This window comes from Papaver somniferum, chromosome 6 (assembly GCF_003573695.1).
Source record: "Papaver somniferum cultivar HN1 chromosome 6, ASM357369v1, whole genome shotgun sequence".
NCBI lineage: Eukaryota > Viridiplantae > Streptophyta > Magnoliopsida > Ranunculales > Papaveraceae > Papaver > Papaver somniferum.
In genome coordinates this window covers 32,126,894-32,146,710 of record NC_039363.1, presented here as the reverse complement: position 1 = coordinate 32,146,710, position 19,817 = coordinate 32,126,894, and the positions used below count along the sequence as shown (strand labels likewise).

Genomic DNA, 19,817 nt, shown 5'->3' with positions numbered 1-19,817 from the left:
TGGCAGGAAAAAACCAGATGCATGCAGTCTTCTTCTAGTGTTTTTCCATATGCCATGACATTAGAATGATGTTCCCTTTGTGGCAAACTAGTAGCTCTAGAAAAAAATTAAATTCAAGGGACTGGGAAGTTACAATGAAGGCAATGTAGGCATGTACAACTATCCAGTTCTGTTTGTTTTTTTTTTCATTAATAAAGAATACGAACTCTTTCCACCAACATTAAAAAAAATCAAAAAAATTAAATCCGATTCTTATGAAGAATATAGAATTCAATCACCATGCATGAGCAGGTCAATATTCACATATAGCTATAAACCATAGTACTAAATCAGAAGACAAGCAAAAGAACAATAGCAGCAAACTAAATTACATAAAACAAAATGCCAACAATGATGACAATAAAATAACATCGTCCAGCATTGTAATGTATGCAGTCTTTGATAACGAGCATTTACTTAAAAGAGCCGTTTTCTTCCTGTTTAACAAGAGGCCCGAGTCACTAACTCTACCCCCAAATGATCCCTACTTTTTATCACAAAAGTGTTTCAAAGAGTTTAAAAGAACATGATGGATGGCTTTGCTCCCAACTCGACGCATCCCACGTCTCAAACCAAAGATCAGTCAGTAGTTGTACTCTTCCATATTTCAACCCCAAATTTACAGACACAAAATCCCACTTTCCTCACCTCCTTGATATAAATAAGTCAAAAGAAGGCCGAGAATCAAAAAGGACATAATGGAAGCGGGCCTTGCTGGTAACAGAAACTGTACACATCCTACTACCCCTACCACCTATACTAAGGGGAGTTGTTTCCATCATATAATCAGAAACCAACTTAAAAGTACCCCCCCTGGAAGAGACTTTGTAGTAATGGACCATTTCTAGAAACATTTTCTCAACATACTACCATAAGCATTACAGACATTTCCATCGAACAAGAGGATCAAAACACAAAATATTAACCTAAAGAAGGAAAAGAAAAAGAACAGAGAAAAACGAGAATTAAGTAAACCTTTGGAGCAGAAAAAGTGTCTCCCAAAGCAGGTTGCAGCTTACACGCTGGATGCCTTTCGATCCCAAGCTCCCCCACATTCAATTTTCTTGATGAACAAGACCTGGAGGCAATTAAAAGATGCTACTGATGATTGTAAAAAGTGATCTCGTTCAAGTTACTTTTTTCATTGCCTGGGTTCTATTATGCATTAACCCACCACTGATTCAGAATTTATGTGCCCACCACCACTACCACCATGGTTGTTAAATCCAGTAACAGGCATGGAACGCTGTGCAAAATCCAACAAAACCTTCCGCTGCTGTTCATTTGTGTGAGGAAGACTTGCACGTAGCAGTTCCACTGGCATCTCCCTACTTATAGATCTTGCTGCTTCAGACCCTATAACTCCTGTGTTGGGATGGGCCTGCAATAACAGTGACTGCATAATGCTGTCATACTTACTCATACAGTACTTTGTGAGAAGGCCAAAGAATTCATCGAAGGATGCCTGCCATAGAGCCCGATTAGGCATACTGTAGTTGCTTGAGGCGTGGGGATCAGTTAGCAGGTCAGTGGCCCTCTCAAGAATTGATTTTAAGATTACAGTCGCCCCATCTCCGGCAGAGCTTCCAATTGGGCGTAGTGGAGGCTGCTCCGAGGAACAAACAACCGCAGCGAGACAAGCACTAAGAGATCCAAGATCCATGCCAAACACGCACGTTGAAACAACTCTTGCAAGATTACTTGTAGTCTCAGATGCTCCAGAATCAGATGGTAATCCACCAAATAAAAACCTCAGATGACGAAAAATGGCCATACATACTATTCGTGTAAGCTCACTTCCAGGAAAAAGAAGCTGAAGGTACTTCGAGAGGAGCTTTCGACCTTTTGGCAGAGAGACTAAGCGCATAAATACAATGTCGTCCTTAGGGGAGAGACCAACTGTCTGGCCCACACCCTTCCCAAGCGGGTCAACCAACTGAAGTGAGGCTGCAAGACCTTCTAACAGAACCTGACGCCTGCGCCTCAGCTGTGTCCCACCTTCTTGTGGTTGACTGAACTGCAGAAACCTGTCAATGTCATCCACATCGAGAAGTAGACACAGGCCATCCTCGATTGCTATTCTGGCTGCAAGCATTGGCTCTTGTTCAAGTGGCTTCTCGGAAATTTTCTGATCATCCCCAGAAGCTGACGGAGGGTCAACTTCAAGAAGTGGGCGCGGCCTTCTTATGGATGAGAAAGGGACTCTTCCAAGAGCATCTACCTGAAGGAATGCATGTGGCTCAGTATTTGAACGTGACCGAGATGGCAGGTCCCTCAGGTGAGTAGGACAAAAATGATGTTTCAACCTCGACCCAGCAGTTTTTTTTGACAAGCAAGCCTGATGATAGTAATCATCTACATAAGGATCATTACTATGGGTAGCCGCATGCTGCATCCTCAGAATACTTTCAATCTCATCAGCAGTCATGTACTTGGATCTGAACTGTGGCCACCCATTATCACTTTTCTGGGCACTGTTATCAGAGGCCTGCTGAGAAAACCGCAGGTTCTGCCTACCTCTTTGTGATGATTTTGGCCTTTGATCTCTCATATCAGTCATCCCAAGCATTTGTTCGTACTTGCTCATTACATGAGGGGATGATGAAGGATGCGTGTTGAATAACTGAGATTGCAAAGCCTGAAAATGAGCCAAAGACGGTTGGACTGGATGGTGAAGTCTCTGTTGTTGTTGCGCCATTAGCTGTTGAGGCATTAGAGCACCGTTCGGATGAGGTAACTGCTGTAACATATTGTTCAAGATACTTGAATGATCCCCAGAAAATAGATTAGCCTGGTTAACCCCCCAGTTGTTCTGCGACCTACCAGTAGGGAGTCCTGGTGGAGGGAACTGAGGCATATTTCCACCATAATGTAATCCATGAGATAACCCAGCCAAATGATGCTGAGGATTAGAGAAAGGAGAAATGTTGGGGGCCGAGAAAGGCATCTGTGATCCACCTAGAGATTGAATATTAAGGTGGCGAGAATGGTGATTTGGTGAACCCTGTTGAGACCGACCACCTGGTGGAGGGTATGAAGTGAACGAGGATTTTGGTACTAAAACAGGCTCACTGGAGAAGTGTGGAGGTTGTTGTAGCTGTTGAGGATATGAAGAAGTTCTATACAGTGGTTTTGAATCAGGATGATGAGCAGAAGGCTGTGACGACCATCTCTTACTATCTTGACCACCATCAGAGTCGTAGACGTTCTGATCAAACCACAAATCACCCTCTTGTGCCCATTCTGCAGCAGAAGAACCTGAGAAAAAATGAACAAATTTTTAAAGAAGAGATTCTGCAAAAAATGGAACGGGTAGGAAAAGAATCAGTATTTGTCAACTATTTTCATTTATGTATACCAAATGATGAACGAATATATGTCTACATCTCTTGTTTCAGTGCAAGATAACAAACAAGAGAGTCAATTTTGTAACTGCACTTTAACGAATACATTTTCATTTCTGCACAGTAGCATTTCAATTCACAGGGTGAAACACTGAACTGTCGCAAAATGATTGATACTCCATATTTATATCATGAACCAGTTCAAAATTGAAGTGCTCAGAAAAGATGAAAAGGCTGATGCTCACACGACTTCATTTATAGTTTAAACTATAAACACATCAGAATAAATCATGAAACAAGTTTTAAAATAATTTGTGCCACATGAGCTGAACATGTTTCAAGACTTTCTAAGTAGAATTCACTGGTATATTGTTAAACAAATTTGTTTGCACTGAAAAGAGCAGCAAAAAGAGACAAGGCAACTGAGGTCCATATTAAAAGTCTGTGTGATTAAAAGAGCAGCAAAAAGAGATTACTTTCGTACACATGCCTCGAAAAAAAGCAAATAATTTCCTACAACGTCTGAAACACACACACACAAAAAAATAAAAAATTATTTGGTATATCATCACTCACTTTCTCGAGAAAAAGAACCTCCCCTATCACCAATCACTCCTGGTCTCGCTGGCTCGCTGACGGTTCTGTTCAACTATTAGGCAAAAAAAAAATTGTTTTAGAGTAAGGATAACTATACTGAGAAAAAAACATGGATTAAACGTTTGTAAGAAAACATTAACCAAGTCGAAACTAAGGCAATATATAGAATACAAAAAGACACTGGGCATACAATGACTGCTCAGAATTATAGCCACAATAATCCCATATGTAATGAAGAATAACCAATCCAGAAAATTTTGGCAGTGGAAATACAAATCAACAATTGAAAACTTAGCCAATCAATGTTAAGCAACAAAATTCACCCTTGTCTCTTCATATATGGACCTAGCATCAACATGGCTTGGAGGCACACAGAGAACCTTCAATTACTACCATGACCCAACAAGTCTACAGAACTGTATAATACTAATATTTAGTTTCAGCACTTATTGTACAGTAGAGAATCAAAGTTCTGGTTTACGCAGTGAGGATGTGGACATTTTCATCAATAACATACATGTGCATATTCGAAAAATCGTCAGCGCCGTGTATTAGGTTATTAACATTCATATATGTAGCATTTAGTAATTCTAGTGTACACGCAAAGAGGATGTGGGCTCGAAGTTCTTCAAACGTTTTACCTCCGTGTATACCCATTTGTATAAACCACAAAAATGCATTTTCGATAAATTGTCAGTGCCATGTATTAGGTAAATATCATTCACAGACATATGCAGCATTTAACGATTATTTCATAAGACATTGGATTTACACGAAACCTGAGAGCAAGTAGGTCGATCACTTGTGAGTGGTGAAGACAAGTGCTTTCAACCCTAAACCCATCCTTGGGTGATCGACCTACTCAAAGTTAGAAATTCATACAAATTATCTGCCACGGGCAGTTGCCTCTACTGTTCCGAAAAAGAAAGCACTTCTACAAATTGCATGATTGGAAGCAGATGCAATGCTTGCACTACTAGACTATGCAAGTAAAAATTTTATCACATACTCCTGAACTGGCATGAATTGAAAAAACTAACCTTTGAAAAAGTACTTGTAAGGTCATCAATGTCCGACAAAGATCCTAAACCTTCACCCTGCAAATGCAAACTAAATGTCAATTTTTGACAAGGCAATACATTCCTTTATAGCAAATAGTTAACATATTTACAGTTAGGTGTTGATCTTATAGAACATCAGCACATTATACACATATGAGTTACATTTCCACAGTTCAGCATGAACTCGAAATAATAATTAAATCGCTTATGTTAATTTAACCATCAGAAGAAAATACATATTGTTAAAAAAAACAAAAAAAAAGGTCAAATTCGAACAAGTTCTTAAGGAATCAAAGTTCACAACCCTCAAAAGCCTATCAAAGCCTACTGGTCCCTCCCAATGATAAAAGCTAGGATATAAAGAAATATCACAGAACAGTATTATTGAGATAATGTCTAGATTCCTACAAAAGCACAAGTAATCGCTAGTTCAGATCACATTCACAGAAAAAAACCACACATGTAGGGCAGTATGGTTTTACTAAGAATGCCAATTCTACACTTACTGTTAACAAGCAATTCTCACATGCACTTGCCAAACATGACCTAATAAACCAAAATCACAAAGATAAAGATAGAGAGTAAACAGCACAGAACAAAGGGAAGCAAAGAGAAAGATCTTGGTGTGGTACACAATAATGGAGAGTTTAATATTCTTCAAAGAGCAAAATTATAATATTTCCTTTGTGACAATTTTCTACTTTAGTTTATGTATCATTTATCTAGCCTTTTGGATGCTTTCTGGTTAAAGAGAGGAGGCATTCAACAGGCAATTACTAACAAATTAGCAGTCTAGCTTTCAAAAGACGGAGTCACTTGACGAAGAGGTTGGATATGTTATACTTCTCCACTTTGTCCAACAAAAACTTGTTTCATGATACAGTATCATCTATCACAAACCCAATTCTCCATTTGGTCAAAAGAAACTATAGAGATCTCATGTAACAGAAAGCATCTCTAGCTTCACATGCACTGCTTTAAGGCTAAGTCGCTTCATGAAACATCAGTACCAGGAACCAAGAAAACTACATAATGCCATTAAATAACAATAACATAATTAAGTAAACAAATAAAGATCCAAGTGGACTCGCCCCATTTTTACATCCTATTCCTAAGAAAATTATATACAGAATCCCAAGATCATGTAATAAGGGAGTCTGACTGAAATCCAGAGAACAAAATCTACATAATAGTTTCTCAAGAACTATTATGTTGGCACAAGTTCGTAGCAGGGGCATACAGTAAAGTTTGGTGTCAATAAAAATATGTCGAGCTACTGTTCCCAATAAACCATATATACATTTCACAGTTAATCTCCTCGACTCATATACAATAGATCCACACATCTGCATGATCAGTCCAAGCGGCAAAGCCCTATATCCCAAGATTACTAAATAAGACCCCAGTAGTCTACTATAATTTTCATCAACATCCACGAAACCAGTGTAAGGTTTTAAACACCTGCTCTTTATAAAATATCAATGCAATAAAATATTGGCAGTAAAAATGTAAAGTAAGATCACTCTGGTTAATCTTGAGGTGAAACAATCCATTTGTTTCTTAGCCGAGTTTGCAAAGTTGTAAAAGAGTTCGAGATAATTTTGCAGCATGCTTCCCTCATAAAGGATATGCTCCACATTATTACTAAAATTACAGTACATACAAGTGGAAAAAAAAAATCCTTTTAAAGCTTGGTCAGTAGACATGTTATGCGTTAAAGGATAACCGAAAATGTAAAACATTGCTTCTATAAAGTTCACCTCTTCTCTGTTGGGAACCTGATACTCGGCATCATCAAAACCTACTAACGGCGCCTCACCATCTTCATCGTCTAAACCCCCCAACTCAATTTCTTCTAGCACATCCTTGCCAAAGAATGCGTATTGCGATGCATCAAAGAGCGTGTTTCCTGAATCAAGAGATATTTTTACAATAAGTATATAAGTTACAAAAAAAAAAATCAGAATTAGGGGGAGAAATTGCACTTTACAAGAGTCCAAAACTTAAAGGAAAAAGATACATATTTCAGTAGACAGTTCGACAACTGAGAAAACGAATGTGAAAGATAAAGCGGAGGTTTAAGTTGAGAACATTCTGAGCTAAAAAGGCCATATAATCTAATATAAACAAGATTATATGATACATCAAACAAGTGACTTTGCATCTGAAGTTAATCTGTTTCCATTTACTGAAACTACATATATTTTACTGAAACTACATACTTGATCTAAACCATGCCAATTTCATATAAAAACCAGCATCATCCAGATATTCAAAGAGAAACCCTAGATATTATAACCAAAAGTCAAACGCAGCAGGATTACTACTCTGCAAAAGTATTAACTCGATCAAACAGGAATAGAACAAAGAAAAAAAGATCACCAAGCGGAATCGAACCAGAACCAGATCTGCAAAACATAATTTAACAAGCAAAAACCTAAAGAAAATGAGCAGATAAAAAGAAGAAGAGAGATCTAGCTAAAAGAATAGCTAACCTGAAGAACTCGCTGTGAATTCATTAAAATTATTAAGATTGGGAGTTTGTTGAACACCACTCCCACCATCAAATCCTTCCATATCTCTAATTAATAAATCAGGAAAACCCTAATATATAAAAACTACCTCTAGAAGAAATAAACCATCTGAATTTTAAAATTAAACAAGAAATGGAGGAGAACCCCAAAGAAATCAAATTTCTAGGGTTTCCTCCGAAGCAGAAAGAGAGATCTGTAAGGAAAATTGAGGGCGGCAAACAAAATTCATGGAAGAGTGTTACTCTTGTCAAATATCCTAGATAGACTCGCTCGCGCACACAACAACACCAAACAAGTAAAGGGTTTTTGCCCCGAAAGTGAAATAAGTTAAAAGGGAGAGATAGATAACGATAGCTAAAATTTATTATTGTTACAGTAAAAAAAAAAGAAAAAAAAAAACTGATACAGTAGAACCTCTAAGAAATAACCTATGAGAATAAAAGTTTACAGTCCCTATTTAGGCCAGTTATATTAAAAAATAAATTTCATATTGAAATAATTTTTTATTTTTTTTTGGTAAACAAGATATATTGAACAAAGACTAAGTCATCCTTGTAAAAACACGGGGGAAGGCCCTCCCCATTAGATCTTCGTACAAAAGATTACCCAAGGAATAAGTTATATTTTTTCGTGGGAATTGAATAAATGCTCCTTGTTTTGACGGGTTTCAGAAATACTCTTACACACAATATATATACCCTTCCTGTTTGGACCCATTAACGTTTTTGTATTCTTTCCACATTTATCCTTCCATTTTTATTCTTCGTTCTTATACTCCTTCTCCGTTTAACATTTAGAGAAAACTGAAACCCTCCACCACCATCTTCGTCGCCACCAGCACCACCAACAAAAGAGATCTGAGAGAAGCGATTTTCGATTGAGAGAGAGAAATATGGAGATCTTCTATCGTTTGAAATAAAGCATCACCAACAAAAGCAGTTCATCTTCTTCTTCTCCTATTGTTGGTGATTTCAATATCAGTTAAAGATTTAGGCGATCGAGAGGTGTGATTTTAGGTTTCGGTCTCTGGTAATTTCAAGCTAAATAGAAAATCAAACCAAAACAAATTCCAGAGAAAGAGCGATGGATCGGGTTTGTATCAAAACCCCTAGAAATCTCTATTTAATTTCAGTCTTGGATGTATTCTTATGATGTAACTGAGTTAGTAATTGAACAACCGTAATACAGGAATTTACTAAAGTTGAAAATTATTGGATTTCAATAATAGGGATTTACTAAATTAGAGAAACAAAGAAAGAAGATTTCTCTTTCAGTCATCACCACCACCACTGCTATCACCACCGTTTCATTACGAAATCGGTAAGAACAATCTACCTGAAGAATCGATTCTAGTTTCAGATCTGGAAACATTGCGTCAGTTGTTGTTGATGACGATAATAATAGAAGTGGAGGTCGTGGAGGTGGTGAAGGAGGATATCAAATCTGTGTTTTATTAGAAGAAGATGATGGTGGTGATGGTGGTGGTGGTGAAGGAAGATACCATATCTACAATGATGGTGGTGGCGACGGCGATGAAGGAGGTATGTATTTCAATCTATCAATTGATTATCTTCTTTCTCTAGTTTGAGTTTCTGTTGGTGGTGGTAGTATGTAGATAAAATCAGTCATGAAGATTGTGTTGATTCAGGTTCGAATGATGAAATCTATCGATTGACTGAATCTGTTTTCAATGTACATTTGATTGCACTAGTATTGGTGTCAATGATCTTGTGATTTTGATTGTGTTTCAATTGTTTACTGGTAATGGTTTAGGTGAATTGTGTTTATTTGGTGTTGTACTGGTGGTAGTGGAAGTTGTTATAGTGGTTGTGGTGGTGATTGTGGTGGTGGTGAGGCTCGAATGATAAAGAATGATAGAAATGGTAGTCAACAACCAATATTTGTGTATCAACAATATACGTTGATCTTAGTGTAAGGAGTCAACAACAAATATTTGTGTATCAACAATAGAAATTGACCTTAGTTTAGGAAGTCAACAACCAATGTTTGTGTATCAATAATAGAAAAATGGAATCAACAACCAATATTTGTGTATCAACAATAGAAATTGATCTTAGTGTAAGGAGTCAACAACAAATATTTGTGTATCAACAATAGAAATTGACCTTAGTTTAGGGAGTCAACAACCAATGTTTGTGTATCAACAATAGAAAAATGGAATCAACAACCAATATTTGTGTATCAACAATATAAATTGATCTTAGTGTAAGGAGTCAACAACAAATATTTGTGTATCAACAATATAAATTGATCTTAGTGTAAGGAGTCAACAACCAATGTTTGTGTATCAACAATAGAAAAATGGAATCAACAACCAATATTTGTGTATCAACAATAGAAATTGATCTTAGTGTAAGGAGTCAACAACAAATATTTATGTATCAACAATAGAAATTGACCTTAGTTTAGGGAGTCAACAACCAATGTTTGTGTATCAACAATGGAAAAATGGAATCAACAACCAATATTTGTGTATCAACAATAGAAATTGATCTTAGTGTAAGGAGTCAACAACAAATATTTGTGCATCAACAATAGAAATTTATCTTAGTTTAGGGAGTCAACAACCAATGTTTGTCAACAATGGAAAAATGGAATCAACAACCAATATTTGTGTATCAACAATATAAATTGATCTTAGTGTAAGGAGTCAACAACAAATATTTGTGTATTAACAATAGAAATTGACCTTAGTTTAGGGAGTCAACAACCAATGTTTGTGTATCAACAATAGAAAAATGGAATCAACAACCAAATTTGACAAATATTTTTTAACTTTTGATTTTTTGAATCAACTTCAGTTGTTGACACCTAATATTGATGGCAGTGGCGGCAACAACAACAATGGTGGTGCTGTGTGGCGGTGGTAGAATATTATTGGTGATTGTATTTAGTAAGTGGTGGTGGTGGCGGAGTGGTGGTGAAATGGTGCTGCTGGTGGATGTGAAATAATAGAAAAATCTATTTTTTAATGGATAAGATTTTTAAATGGAAAATAATATTGTAAGTGAGGGTATTAAGGTAATCTATTTTTTAATGGATAAGGTATTTAAATGATAGGGGTATTTATATTGTTGTATAAGGGTATATTTATTGGGTGTCAAAACTAGGTATTTAATAAATTTACCCTATTTTTTCCAGATCTCGTCTTAAGGAACTTACCTCCATATAAGAATAATTGATAAAGAAAATATAAATAATATGGGTTTTATATATGGATCGGGATCCTGTAACAAAGGGATTTGACAAAGGGAAAATAAGGTTAAGCCGCGACCCATGGATAACCCATAATATGAGGCCCTTAATTAAAAGAAGTTAAATCTAGGCTCCAAATTATTAAAAGACCTTGATACCCTTATGCATATTGTCAAGCCCATAATTAAATAAATTTTAAATTTATGCTCAAAATTATTAAAATATTATGTGATGATGTTCCAACCACCTCCGACCACTACAGCCACCGTCAACCACCTCCGACCGCCACCGCCACCAACCACCACCACCAGCCACCTCCGACCACCACCGCCAGTCAAACCACCTCCGACCACCACCGCCATCCAACCACCTCCGACCACCACTGTCAAACCACCTCCGAACACCACCGCCAACCACCGCCACTGATAAATGTCGCCGTCGCCGCCGCCAACCACCTCCCACCACCACTACCGACCACCACCAACACATGAATGTGTACACAAAAGCTACACATGCATATGACATGTATATCCAGAAGTTACACATTCATATAAAATTTGTAATGCAAAGTTACACTTCTACATAGTTGTGTACTCTGTAGTTACACATGTGTACGCAGAAGTTACACATCCATATGCATGTGTAACTTTTTATTACACATGATATATATATGTAAGGTTATCTACAAGTTATTCATCATAAAATATATGCATTACTTTAATTTTTATTTACAATAATTTTTCCGTTCATCAATTACTACAATTATAGTAATTGGTTGTTTGAACACAATGAACGAATTAAAACACGAGATATGGAAAGCGAAATCTTAGAAAAATCCATTATATCCTATAATAGAAATGTTTTCTTCCTTTTTTATCTTTCTCGATTTCAATATATTTGCACATCTGCAAACAAGAATAAACATCAATGGAATTAGATTGGATGGACAGAAAATAAAAAAACAAAATTATAGAATAATTGCAACGCGAAATTATAGAACAAAGATCACATAAAAGGCAGATGATAACCTATCTCTGAAGCCTAGTGTGAGGAGGAGGAGTTATTTTTATTTTAGCATGTGTAACAAGGAGTTACATAAGCATATAACTTGTGTAACTTCTAGTTACACATGCATTTGTCTAGTGTAAGGAGAAGTTACACATGCATATAGAAATGTGTAAGGAGAAGTTACACATGCAACTGAGTTGTGTAAGGAGAAATTCCTATCATTAAAATCTAAGGTTCCAAACATGATTCCATGACTGACAATGTGAAAAACTCATCTTAAGATAACATTATATGGTAGTAGCACCGAATGAAAGCAAGATTAAAGATACCGACAAACTGACATTCAATACTATTTCATTTATAATTTATATGGAGGACAAACATCTGAAGGTAATTAAAGGAAAATTTACCTGAAGGAAATGATGGTTCGGCAAAATGAAAGAACTAAAAAGGCTGAAAATCTCATTACTCCGTCTGAAGAACATGACCATAGAGACACACAAAATGAAATCTGAAGAATTCATTATCGAGACACATAATCAATCAGTGAGCAACCGTGAACCTAAATATCGAATAAGAAATGCAAGAACAATACTAGATGAAAACTTCATAAACTAGTATTTACACATCTAACTAACTAATAATTCAATTAGAACATGTATCTATAAGTTACACATCTAATTAGCACGTGTAACTATTAGCTACACATCCATTTAGCTTGTGTATATATAAGTTATACATCTAATTAGCATGTGTAACTAGTAGTCACATATCCAAAAAAAGTCAAATAACTTACAAAAGAATCAGTAGCCAACACGATTAAACTCCGGCAAGTCCCCAGCCTCTAGAGCTAAACGGCAATGGGTTTCATATACCTGGAACCACAAGAAACATGGCGTGAAAATAGGGACATACACATTTTGGAAAGCGCTTTATATCTAAGAAATTTGCTCTTTGAAACAAGTAATGTTGATTATTGCTGGTTTTAAATCATGATAAATTTATGATGCAGAGTATTATAAATATCAACAGGTGCATGAGAACATAAGCTAGAAGCTAAATGATTAAACTGGAATTGTCACAGCAATTTGAACTCTTTAGAGTAAGGACGTACCTTGACTGTGAGCTCGTTTTTCAACTTCAAAACCCATTGCGGAATACCACGCCTACACATCCATTGAGCTAGGTATATAGAAGCACATGACCTATGCGAACCGTTGGTGTCTCCACTATTTTCTTGGTTAACAACACCACTTGGCTTATTCCTATTCTATTTACTCGGATAGTCACTGACCTTCACTAGACAGCCAATAAGCACATCAATTGCAGAATACAAAATGCAAAGTAAGCATATCTATATTATTTACGAATAATTCACATCAACCAAAAGAAAACTGAAAAACAATGAGGCTACATAAACTCTAGTGTATGCACATGTTAAGTCTTGATGGTAAAGCATCTAATCAACGCTAGGCTGTTGATAAGGACATAAATTGCAAACCACAAAACCCAAAGTAAGCAAAATTACATTATTTCCTTTTGAAATGTATAGTTTAAGAGAAAAATCATCTATGCATGGAAGATATACATCCCTAAATGCATGTGTAATATGCAATTTCACATCCAAAATGCAAGTGTAACCATCAATTACACATCCTAAAAGCATGTGTAACTAGCAGATACACATGCTAGAAAGCATGTGTAACTAGTAGATACACATGATTATAGCAACACAAATTTCATCAAAAGATAGGTTCCTACCAATAGAAGGTTACATACTTTTCCTATAATTCTAAAGGAATTAGCGTATAACGACATGAATAGTTACAGACGATAATATACTCAAAGTTCTTGGAGTTCGGTTTTTACCTTCAATATTTCACGATCTCTGTCAAACACTTGCAGGCGTCAAAATGGTGATAAAAAGGTAGTTCTTTTGTGTTTTCTGCGCCTCCCTTTATATGTCTCTGCACCTGGAATCGCAAATCAGATATAATCTTAAGTTTCCTTACTCAGCACAAGTCTAAAACGCCTTCAAATCTTAGAGCTCTCAAGAAAGTAAGTTAAACTTACCATTAGAAATACGATCTCGGAACCATAAAAGTGCCTCCTATATTGCTTCTCTACTTTCTCTTAAGCAGCATTCATACCAAAATCATAATTACCACCAACACCAAGACCCTTAGTTAGCTCTTGAAGTTTTTTGCAATCTGTTATTTGAAAACTCATGCGACAAAAGATATTAGAACACCATGGATTCCAACACCATAACTTCAAGTGAAAATAGCACAAGCTGCTCATGTCATACCAACGGAAGTATTTGTAACTGTAAACAATTAAAGTAGGGAGCTTAATTACCACGCCTATCTCGAGCTTAACTGTAAACAATGAATTTACCTGCACCACCGACTCCAAAATACTCCTCTGAAACCTCTACCTACACCACCATGGCGACGTATGAAAAAGAGGAAATACTTCGTGTTAAGAATTTCACTAAGACAAACATAAAACGATTCATACACTTGACGCGTGACTTCTGATTTTCTAAATAACCATACACATCAATGAAACACCACATAAAACATCATATATATGTAGGCAGAGTGCATCTATTTTACAAAAAATGCTCAAAAATAAAGCAAATAAAGTTATGTTAAAATCAGAAAGCAGGAATCAACTTACTTCCGGAAAATCATCGTACTTAATTGTATTCCTACGCAAATACATCAAACAAATAGTCCGTCCAAAAACCCAAAAAACCAAATGAGGTATAGATTCTGTAACATAGAGAATTCGGTGTTAAATACTGAATCTGATAATTTCTCCACGGAGAATAAAATTTTAATATCAGGCAATCAAACAACTAATTCCAATTTTGATTACATTTTAAAATAAAACATTCAAGATCAGATACAAGTAGATATTAGCTTGAACTAGTTAAAAGATAAAAATATATGAAATTCATAACAAATAGATGGGTAATAGAGATGATGATTCGTAGATTTCGAATATGAAAACCGATTTTCAAAAGAGATTTAAGATAAATTGATCGATTGATCTTCAATGATAAAACCTAGAAAAAATCACGTGATTTACTTTCAGGTTTTTCATGTTAAAAGCAAGATAAGGATTAGATTATAACAGATCTGAACTCTAATCTTAATTTCATCGAGAAAATTTAGTTGAAATCATAAAAAAATTACAATAGAGCTGATTACAAACCCTAAAAAATATTTCGTAAACAAAATTCGAAAAAAAAAATAGTTCGAATCAAAGAAAATGATAAAAGGATGATAGATCGAAGCAACGATTATAAAATCAGACCAAACTTCGAAGTAAAATCGAATTTATTAGGTATTTGAAACTGTCAATAAACTTTTCAGAACTTATTTTTGATTAAAACATAATGAGAATCAATAGAAACAAAAATATGATGAGAAACTTATCTTGTTCTTTCAATATGATGCTGAATCTTCAAGTTTTCTTCGAGTTTCATCAAATTAATCTTTCATTCTTCGTTCTTCGCGGAGCAGGGGAGAGAGAAAAAAAAATAGAAAATGAAACCGAAAATGAAACTAAAAGCTAGATTTATTAGCTATATATAGTAAAAGGCATTTTTGGTATTATGAATTTCCCCACAACCCTAAACTTTATTACCAAGCCCTGAAATCTAAAATTCTGGGCCTAGAAATATTAAAAAGTGAAAGTATGGAATTGATAGGGGAGGATCCATTTAGTGGGGCTTCTATATATTGAACCCATATAGTAAGGGGGTTCTAATATTTTTCACTTTGACAAACCCTTATAACCATTAGATTTTATATATCTAAAGGCTCAAATCATGGATGACCTGGCATGCTAACTTAATCCATTCCTTGTTTGGCTTACACTAATTAACCCGGGCTGCATAAAAATAGAGCAGAATACTATCTCTTTTTTTCATCCACATCTAGGTTACTGGTAGATACAAATTAGGGAAAACATTTTCGGTCTGTTTTCCTCGATTGATCTTATTGGTTCCTTTGATTTTTTTAATTAGGTTATTGTTGCCGTGAATTGGGTGTTAGCTTAATCCTAAATAGCCCTGAAATCAAAGATCGCTCTTATGATCCGATTCTCAATCAACACATAAATTCGAATATATAGGAGTATTGGATTTTTATTCTTACAGTAGATGATAATCGTGCATCAGGTTTAATGGATTGTATAGTCTCATATACATAAGAATTTGGATTTGTAAACAAGTTCATTGGTCAATCACCATCTCAGGTGGTTAATCTTTTTATTCTTCTTTTAACCCGTTTGGGTTATTAATAATTTTTCTTTCATCATTTTTTTTTGCCGAAATCAAATTAGAATTAGAAAGGAAGGTATAGAAGGCTATGATGAATAATGATATATAGTGATGCAGCAATCGGAGTGATTTTTCGAATCAGTAGCTGATAAACGACTGATCATAACTTATCTCAAGTTTATTGATCAGAAGAAAAAAAAGTTTATTAGTCTAAGCCAAACAGGCGCTACAAATATTTCCACTGCCACATCATCTATGATTTGGACTCTTAGATATGTAAGATCTAGTGGTTAGGACTCTTAGATATGTAAGATCTAGTGGTTATCAGGATTTGTCAAAAAGTTTTGTCAAATCCCTTTGTTATAGGATCCCGACCCTTTATATCATTGTTTTTAAGGAACTTACCTCTATATAAAAATAGTTGATAAAAAAATATAAAAGACATGGGTTTTATATATGTATCACTGTTTAAGGTGAAGAGATTCTTGTAAATTCGCAAGATCCTTTTATTTCTAAGTGGGTTTGATGCTTTCTTTTGCACATTTTCCATGTCTAGGTATAGTTTTGTGTGGATTGCCAAACTTCATATATCCATGTAGTGTAAACTAAATAATATTTGTAAATTTCATATATCTATGTTTATGTACGTATTTTTCCTAGGTACATGTATAACCAAAAATAAAAATGCTTCAAAAAAAAACCAAAAATAATTGACACTTCCAAAATAGAACTCCATATAAGAATAACCTCTATATAATAATAATTTATTATGAAATCTATTATAGGGGCTCCAAAATTTTGGTTTTGAGAGCCCAGAAGATGACAAAAAATCGGGTCATCAAATAGTAATTTCAAAACCCCTTACCCCAATGATTAGTTAACAACTAAAGATTAGGTTAAATAAATTAAGCAAAATTAGTGATAAGATTAGTAATAAGATAAGATTAATTATTTGATTGATAGTTAATAATTGAAAATCAAAATCAAAAATTTCTTTTTTTTTTTTTTTTAGAATTGAAGTTACGGTTAGAAAACCTAACCGTATATAAAATATACGGTTGACAGTTCATATTTTCCTAACCGTACACAAAGCCATGATAACTTACGGTAAGGTTTTCCAACCGTATACAAAAATTAGGTAACTCACTCACGGTTGGGAGTTCATATTTTCCCAACCGTAAAAAATTCATACGGTGAAGAAATAAATATTTTCACACCATAAATCAACCATACGGTAGGGAAATATTGATTTCCCAACCGTATTCAGTTCTGAAAGTAATTTTTCAATCTTTAGTTTAATCAAATCTAACCTATTCATGGGATCAAAAGCAATAAAAAAGGGTTGAGTTTTCGATTCTTACCCAATTAAAGTTATTACTTGCTGAGAATCGAGGATCAATCGTCTTTGGAAAAAAAAAAGTGATTGAGGAGAAGAAGAGAGGAAGAACAAGAGATGAGTTTCTCTTTTGTTTTTTAGGTTTAGGTTTAGTTTTTTATTTAGTTAGATTTAGGTTTGGTAATTATTTTGGTTATCAAAGGGTATTTTTGTATTTTTGATAATAAATTAGGACCCCCCTCATCCATATCTAGGATAGTTGAATCCATAGGAGCCCTTAAAACCAAATTCTTGGAGTCCCTATTTTCTTTATTATAGTCCCTAGCATATTCTTGTATATAGGTTCTACCGACGAATATATGTCATCAATTATCAATAGTTGATGTTTACACCGTTAGATGGTGAGATTATATGAAGCTGGATGAATCAATTTTTTCTGAAAATATGGTCTAGAATAAAAACATATACTATGTATCCCTCTCCTTAAAGGCCTCTAGACAAAAAAATTATTCACGTTCGAGGATGAAACTCTCGTTTTGTATTGGCCGAAACAGACCTTCTCTAAAATAGGAGCTATGGTGATGACATTTGGCAAAATTTAATTGGTACAAGTATGTCAACAAGCCTAAGTCACGGTCTACGCTTAATCGTTTTAAATAAATGGCTATTGTTAAATTCTTTTTTTTTTAAACTAGAAAAAAATTGATTTCTAAAAAGAAGAAAAAAACAGAAAGAAAGAAAAACGTGATAGACTAAAAAGAGGGAAACACAATTTTATGTATGAAATATATGGTTTCTAAAAATACAAAAATGAAAACACTTGTTAGAAAAGCAACTTTATCGAATCATATACATTCTTAAAAAGCAAGTTTTTGTAGTTAATATATGGAATAGATAAATCTTATTAACACAAACTATGAGGCTTTTATACATCAGAAACGCCCTACAATGATTCACTAAAAAAATATACATATGTTTCGGCCTAAGCCTCTACATCTACAATTTTCTGGATTCGTAGTGCGCTGATAATAGAACTCTTTGACTCTCTTCCAAAATATTGAATATAGTTCATTGACACGTTTGTCAAAGGAGGGAATGAACGATTTCATGAGCTGCATATCTTCTCGGATATGATTTCATTTTACAAGTTCTATTTGAGTGCTGGATGAAGTAGAAGTCGCTCAATGTTTCAAGTTGGTGGCAAAAAGTGCTTAGGAAAGAGGTTGTCTTGTTATATATTAAGACTCAACGGATACCTTTCTTGAAGTCAGACAATCAACTTTTAACTATATCTACATAGACCGATTTTGACCTTGCAAAATCATCTAAAATCTGCCTCGCAACAACCGGTTCATAATGAATCTTATGTGAGCAATTATTTTAAAAACAAAATACAGGAAAAGAGTCATTTTTTTACAAGAATCAGACTACATGTTTTACCACATAGACCGCTTTTGTTAGGTGGTCAAAACTCTGGATTTTTTGCTTCAGAATCAATCTTTAACTATATCTATATACACCGATTCTTAACCCTGGAAAAACAAAGGAATGAAATTCCCAGAATCGGTCTTTGTTGTATATAGTATAAACCGATTTTGAACATATAATGCTGGAGAAAAGAAACAATCAGTTTTTATCTAGTAACATGTATACCGATTATAGATAAATAAACAAGTAAAATAACTGCATTTTTGGCCCAAGTTATAGTCATTTTGTTGCGTCTTAGGAAAACAAAATAATTTAAAACCAACCAAATTCGTCGATTCTTAGACTAACAAAACAAAATAAGTTCTAACTCTGTAATTATCTATATAGTTAAAGTATGAGTTTTTAAAACAAAGAAACCATTCATTCATTCATTATCTTCATCGCAAACATCTCCACCGCGTCCACAACCACGACCACCTCGTCCACCACCACGTCCACGTCCATGACCATAACCCCCTCTTCCTCGTTTAGCAGGTCGTTCTTCGGATCCATCATCATCGCCACTATCATGTCTGGTGGTGTTTGATTCACCCCGAGAGATGTTTCTCGAAAAGACTTTCTTCCTCTTTGGCTTTGTCTTCTTCAGCGGTTCCCCAAACCTCTCATCAGATTTTCAATCTTCTATGGCATTATAACAATCTTTTATTCATTCTCTTTTAACATTTTCCCTTGCACTATACATAGTCTTGCTTTGTTTATCAGATGCCCGATTTTCCTTCTCCGTTTTCATTTCAAACAACGTTCAACAAATCATGCCAAAACCATAATAGAGTATCAATACACACCATGTATTTGAGAGATTTTTATTTGTCCTTGATTTGGGACCTATCTTGTACTTGTATCACCGAGTATGCGAAACGTTGGGGTACCAAGGCATGTGTGCTGGATAAGATTTGTGAA

At 35.0% G+C, this 19,817-nt stretch overlaps 2 protein-coding genes and 1 long non-coding RNA gene across 7 annotated transcripts; 1 reads left to right on the top strand and 2 right to left on the bottom strand.

Moving 5' to 3' along the window:
* Positions 1 to 230: 230 nt before the first annotated feature.
* Positions 231 to 7,879, bottom strand: LOC113287259 (protein PAT1 homolog 1-like). The gene is made up of 5 exons (XM_026535944.1): positions 7,537 to 7,879; positions 6,802 to 6,950; positions 5,021 to 5,077; positions 3,960 to 4,032; positions 231 to 3,297 (listed from the first exon to the last, which is right to left on the bottom strand). Exons 1-5 carry the CDS (start codon positions 7,616 to 7,618, stop codon positions 1,205 to 1,207), a joined length of 2,454 nt encoding a protein of 817 aa, XP_026391729.1. The 5' UTR covers positions 7,619 to 7,879; the 3' UTR covers positions 231 to 1,204.
* Positions 7,880 to 8,713: 834 nt separating this feature from the next.
* On the top strand, positions 8,714 to 10,733 carry LOC113290709. Its single transcript, XM_026540293.1, has 3 exons — positions 8,714 to 8,736; positions 8,917 to 9,116; positions 10,424 to 10,733. Exons 1-3 carry the CDS (start codon positions 8,714 to 8,716, stop codon positions 10,546 to 10,548), a joined length of 348 nt encoding a protein of 115 aa, XP_026396078.1. The 3' UTR covers positions 10,549 to 10,733.
* A 754-nt stretch (positions 10,734 to 11,487) lies between these two features.
* LOC113285575 lies at positions 11,488 to 15,318 on the bottom strand. 5 transcript variants are annotated; one of them, XR_003328762.1, is made up of 8 exons: positions 14,482 to 15,318; positions 14,158 to 14,236; positions 13,873 to 14,009; positions 13,669 to 13,772; positions 12,914 to 13,093; positions 12,596 to 12,674; positions 12,210 to 12,310; positions 11,488 to 11,696 (listed from the first exon to the last, which is right to left on the bottom strand). It is a non-coding gene; the product is annotated as an uncharacterized LOC113285575 (long non-coding RNA). The 5 variants fall into 5 exon arrangements; XR_003328761.1 differs by having other exon boundaries at positions 13,873 to 14,125; positions 14,197 to 14,236; XR_003328763.1 differs by having other exon boundaries at positions 14,197 to 14,236.
* Positions 15,319 to 19,817: the final 4,499 nt, after the last annotated feature.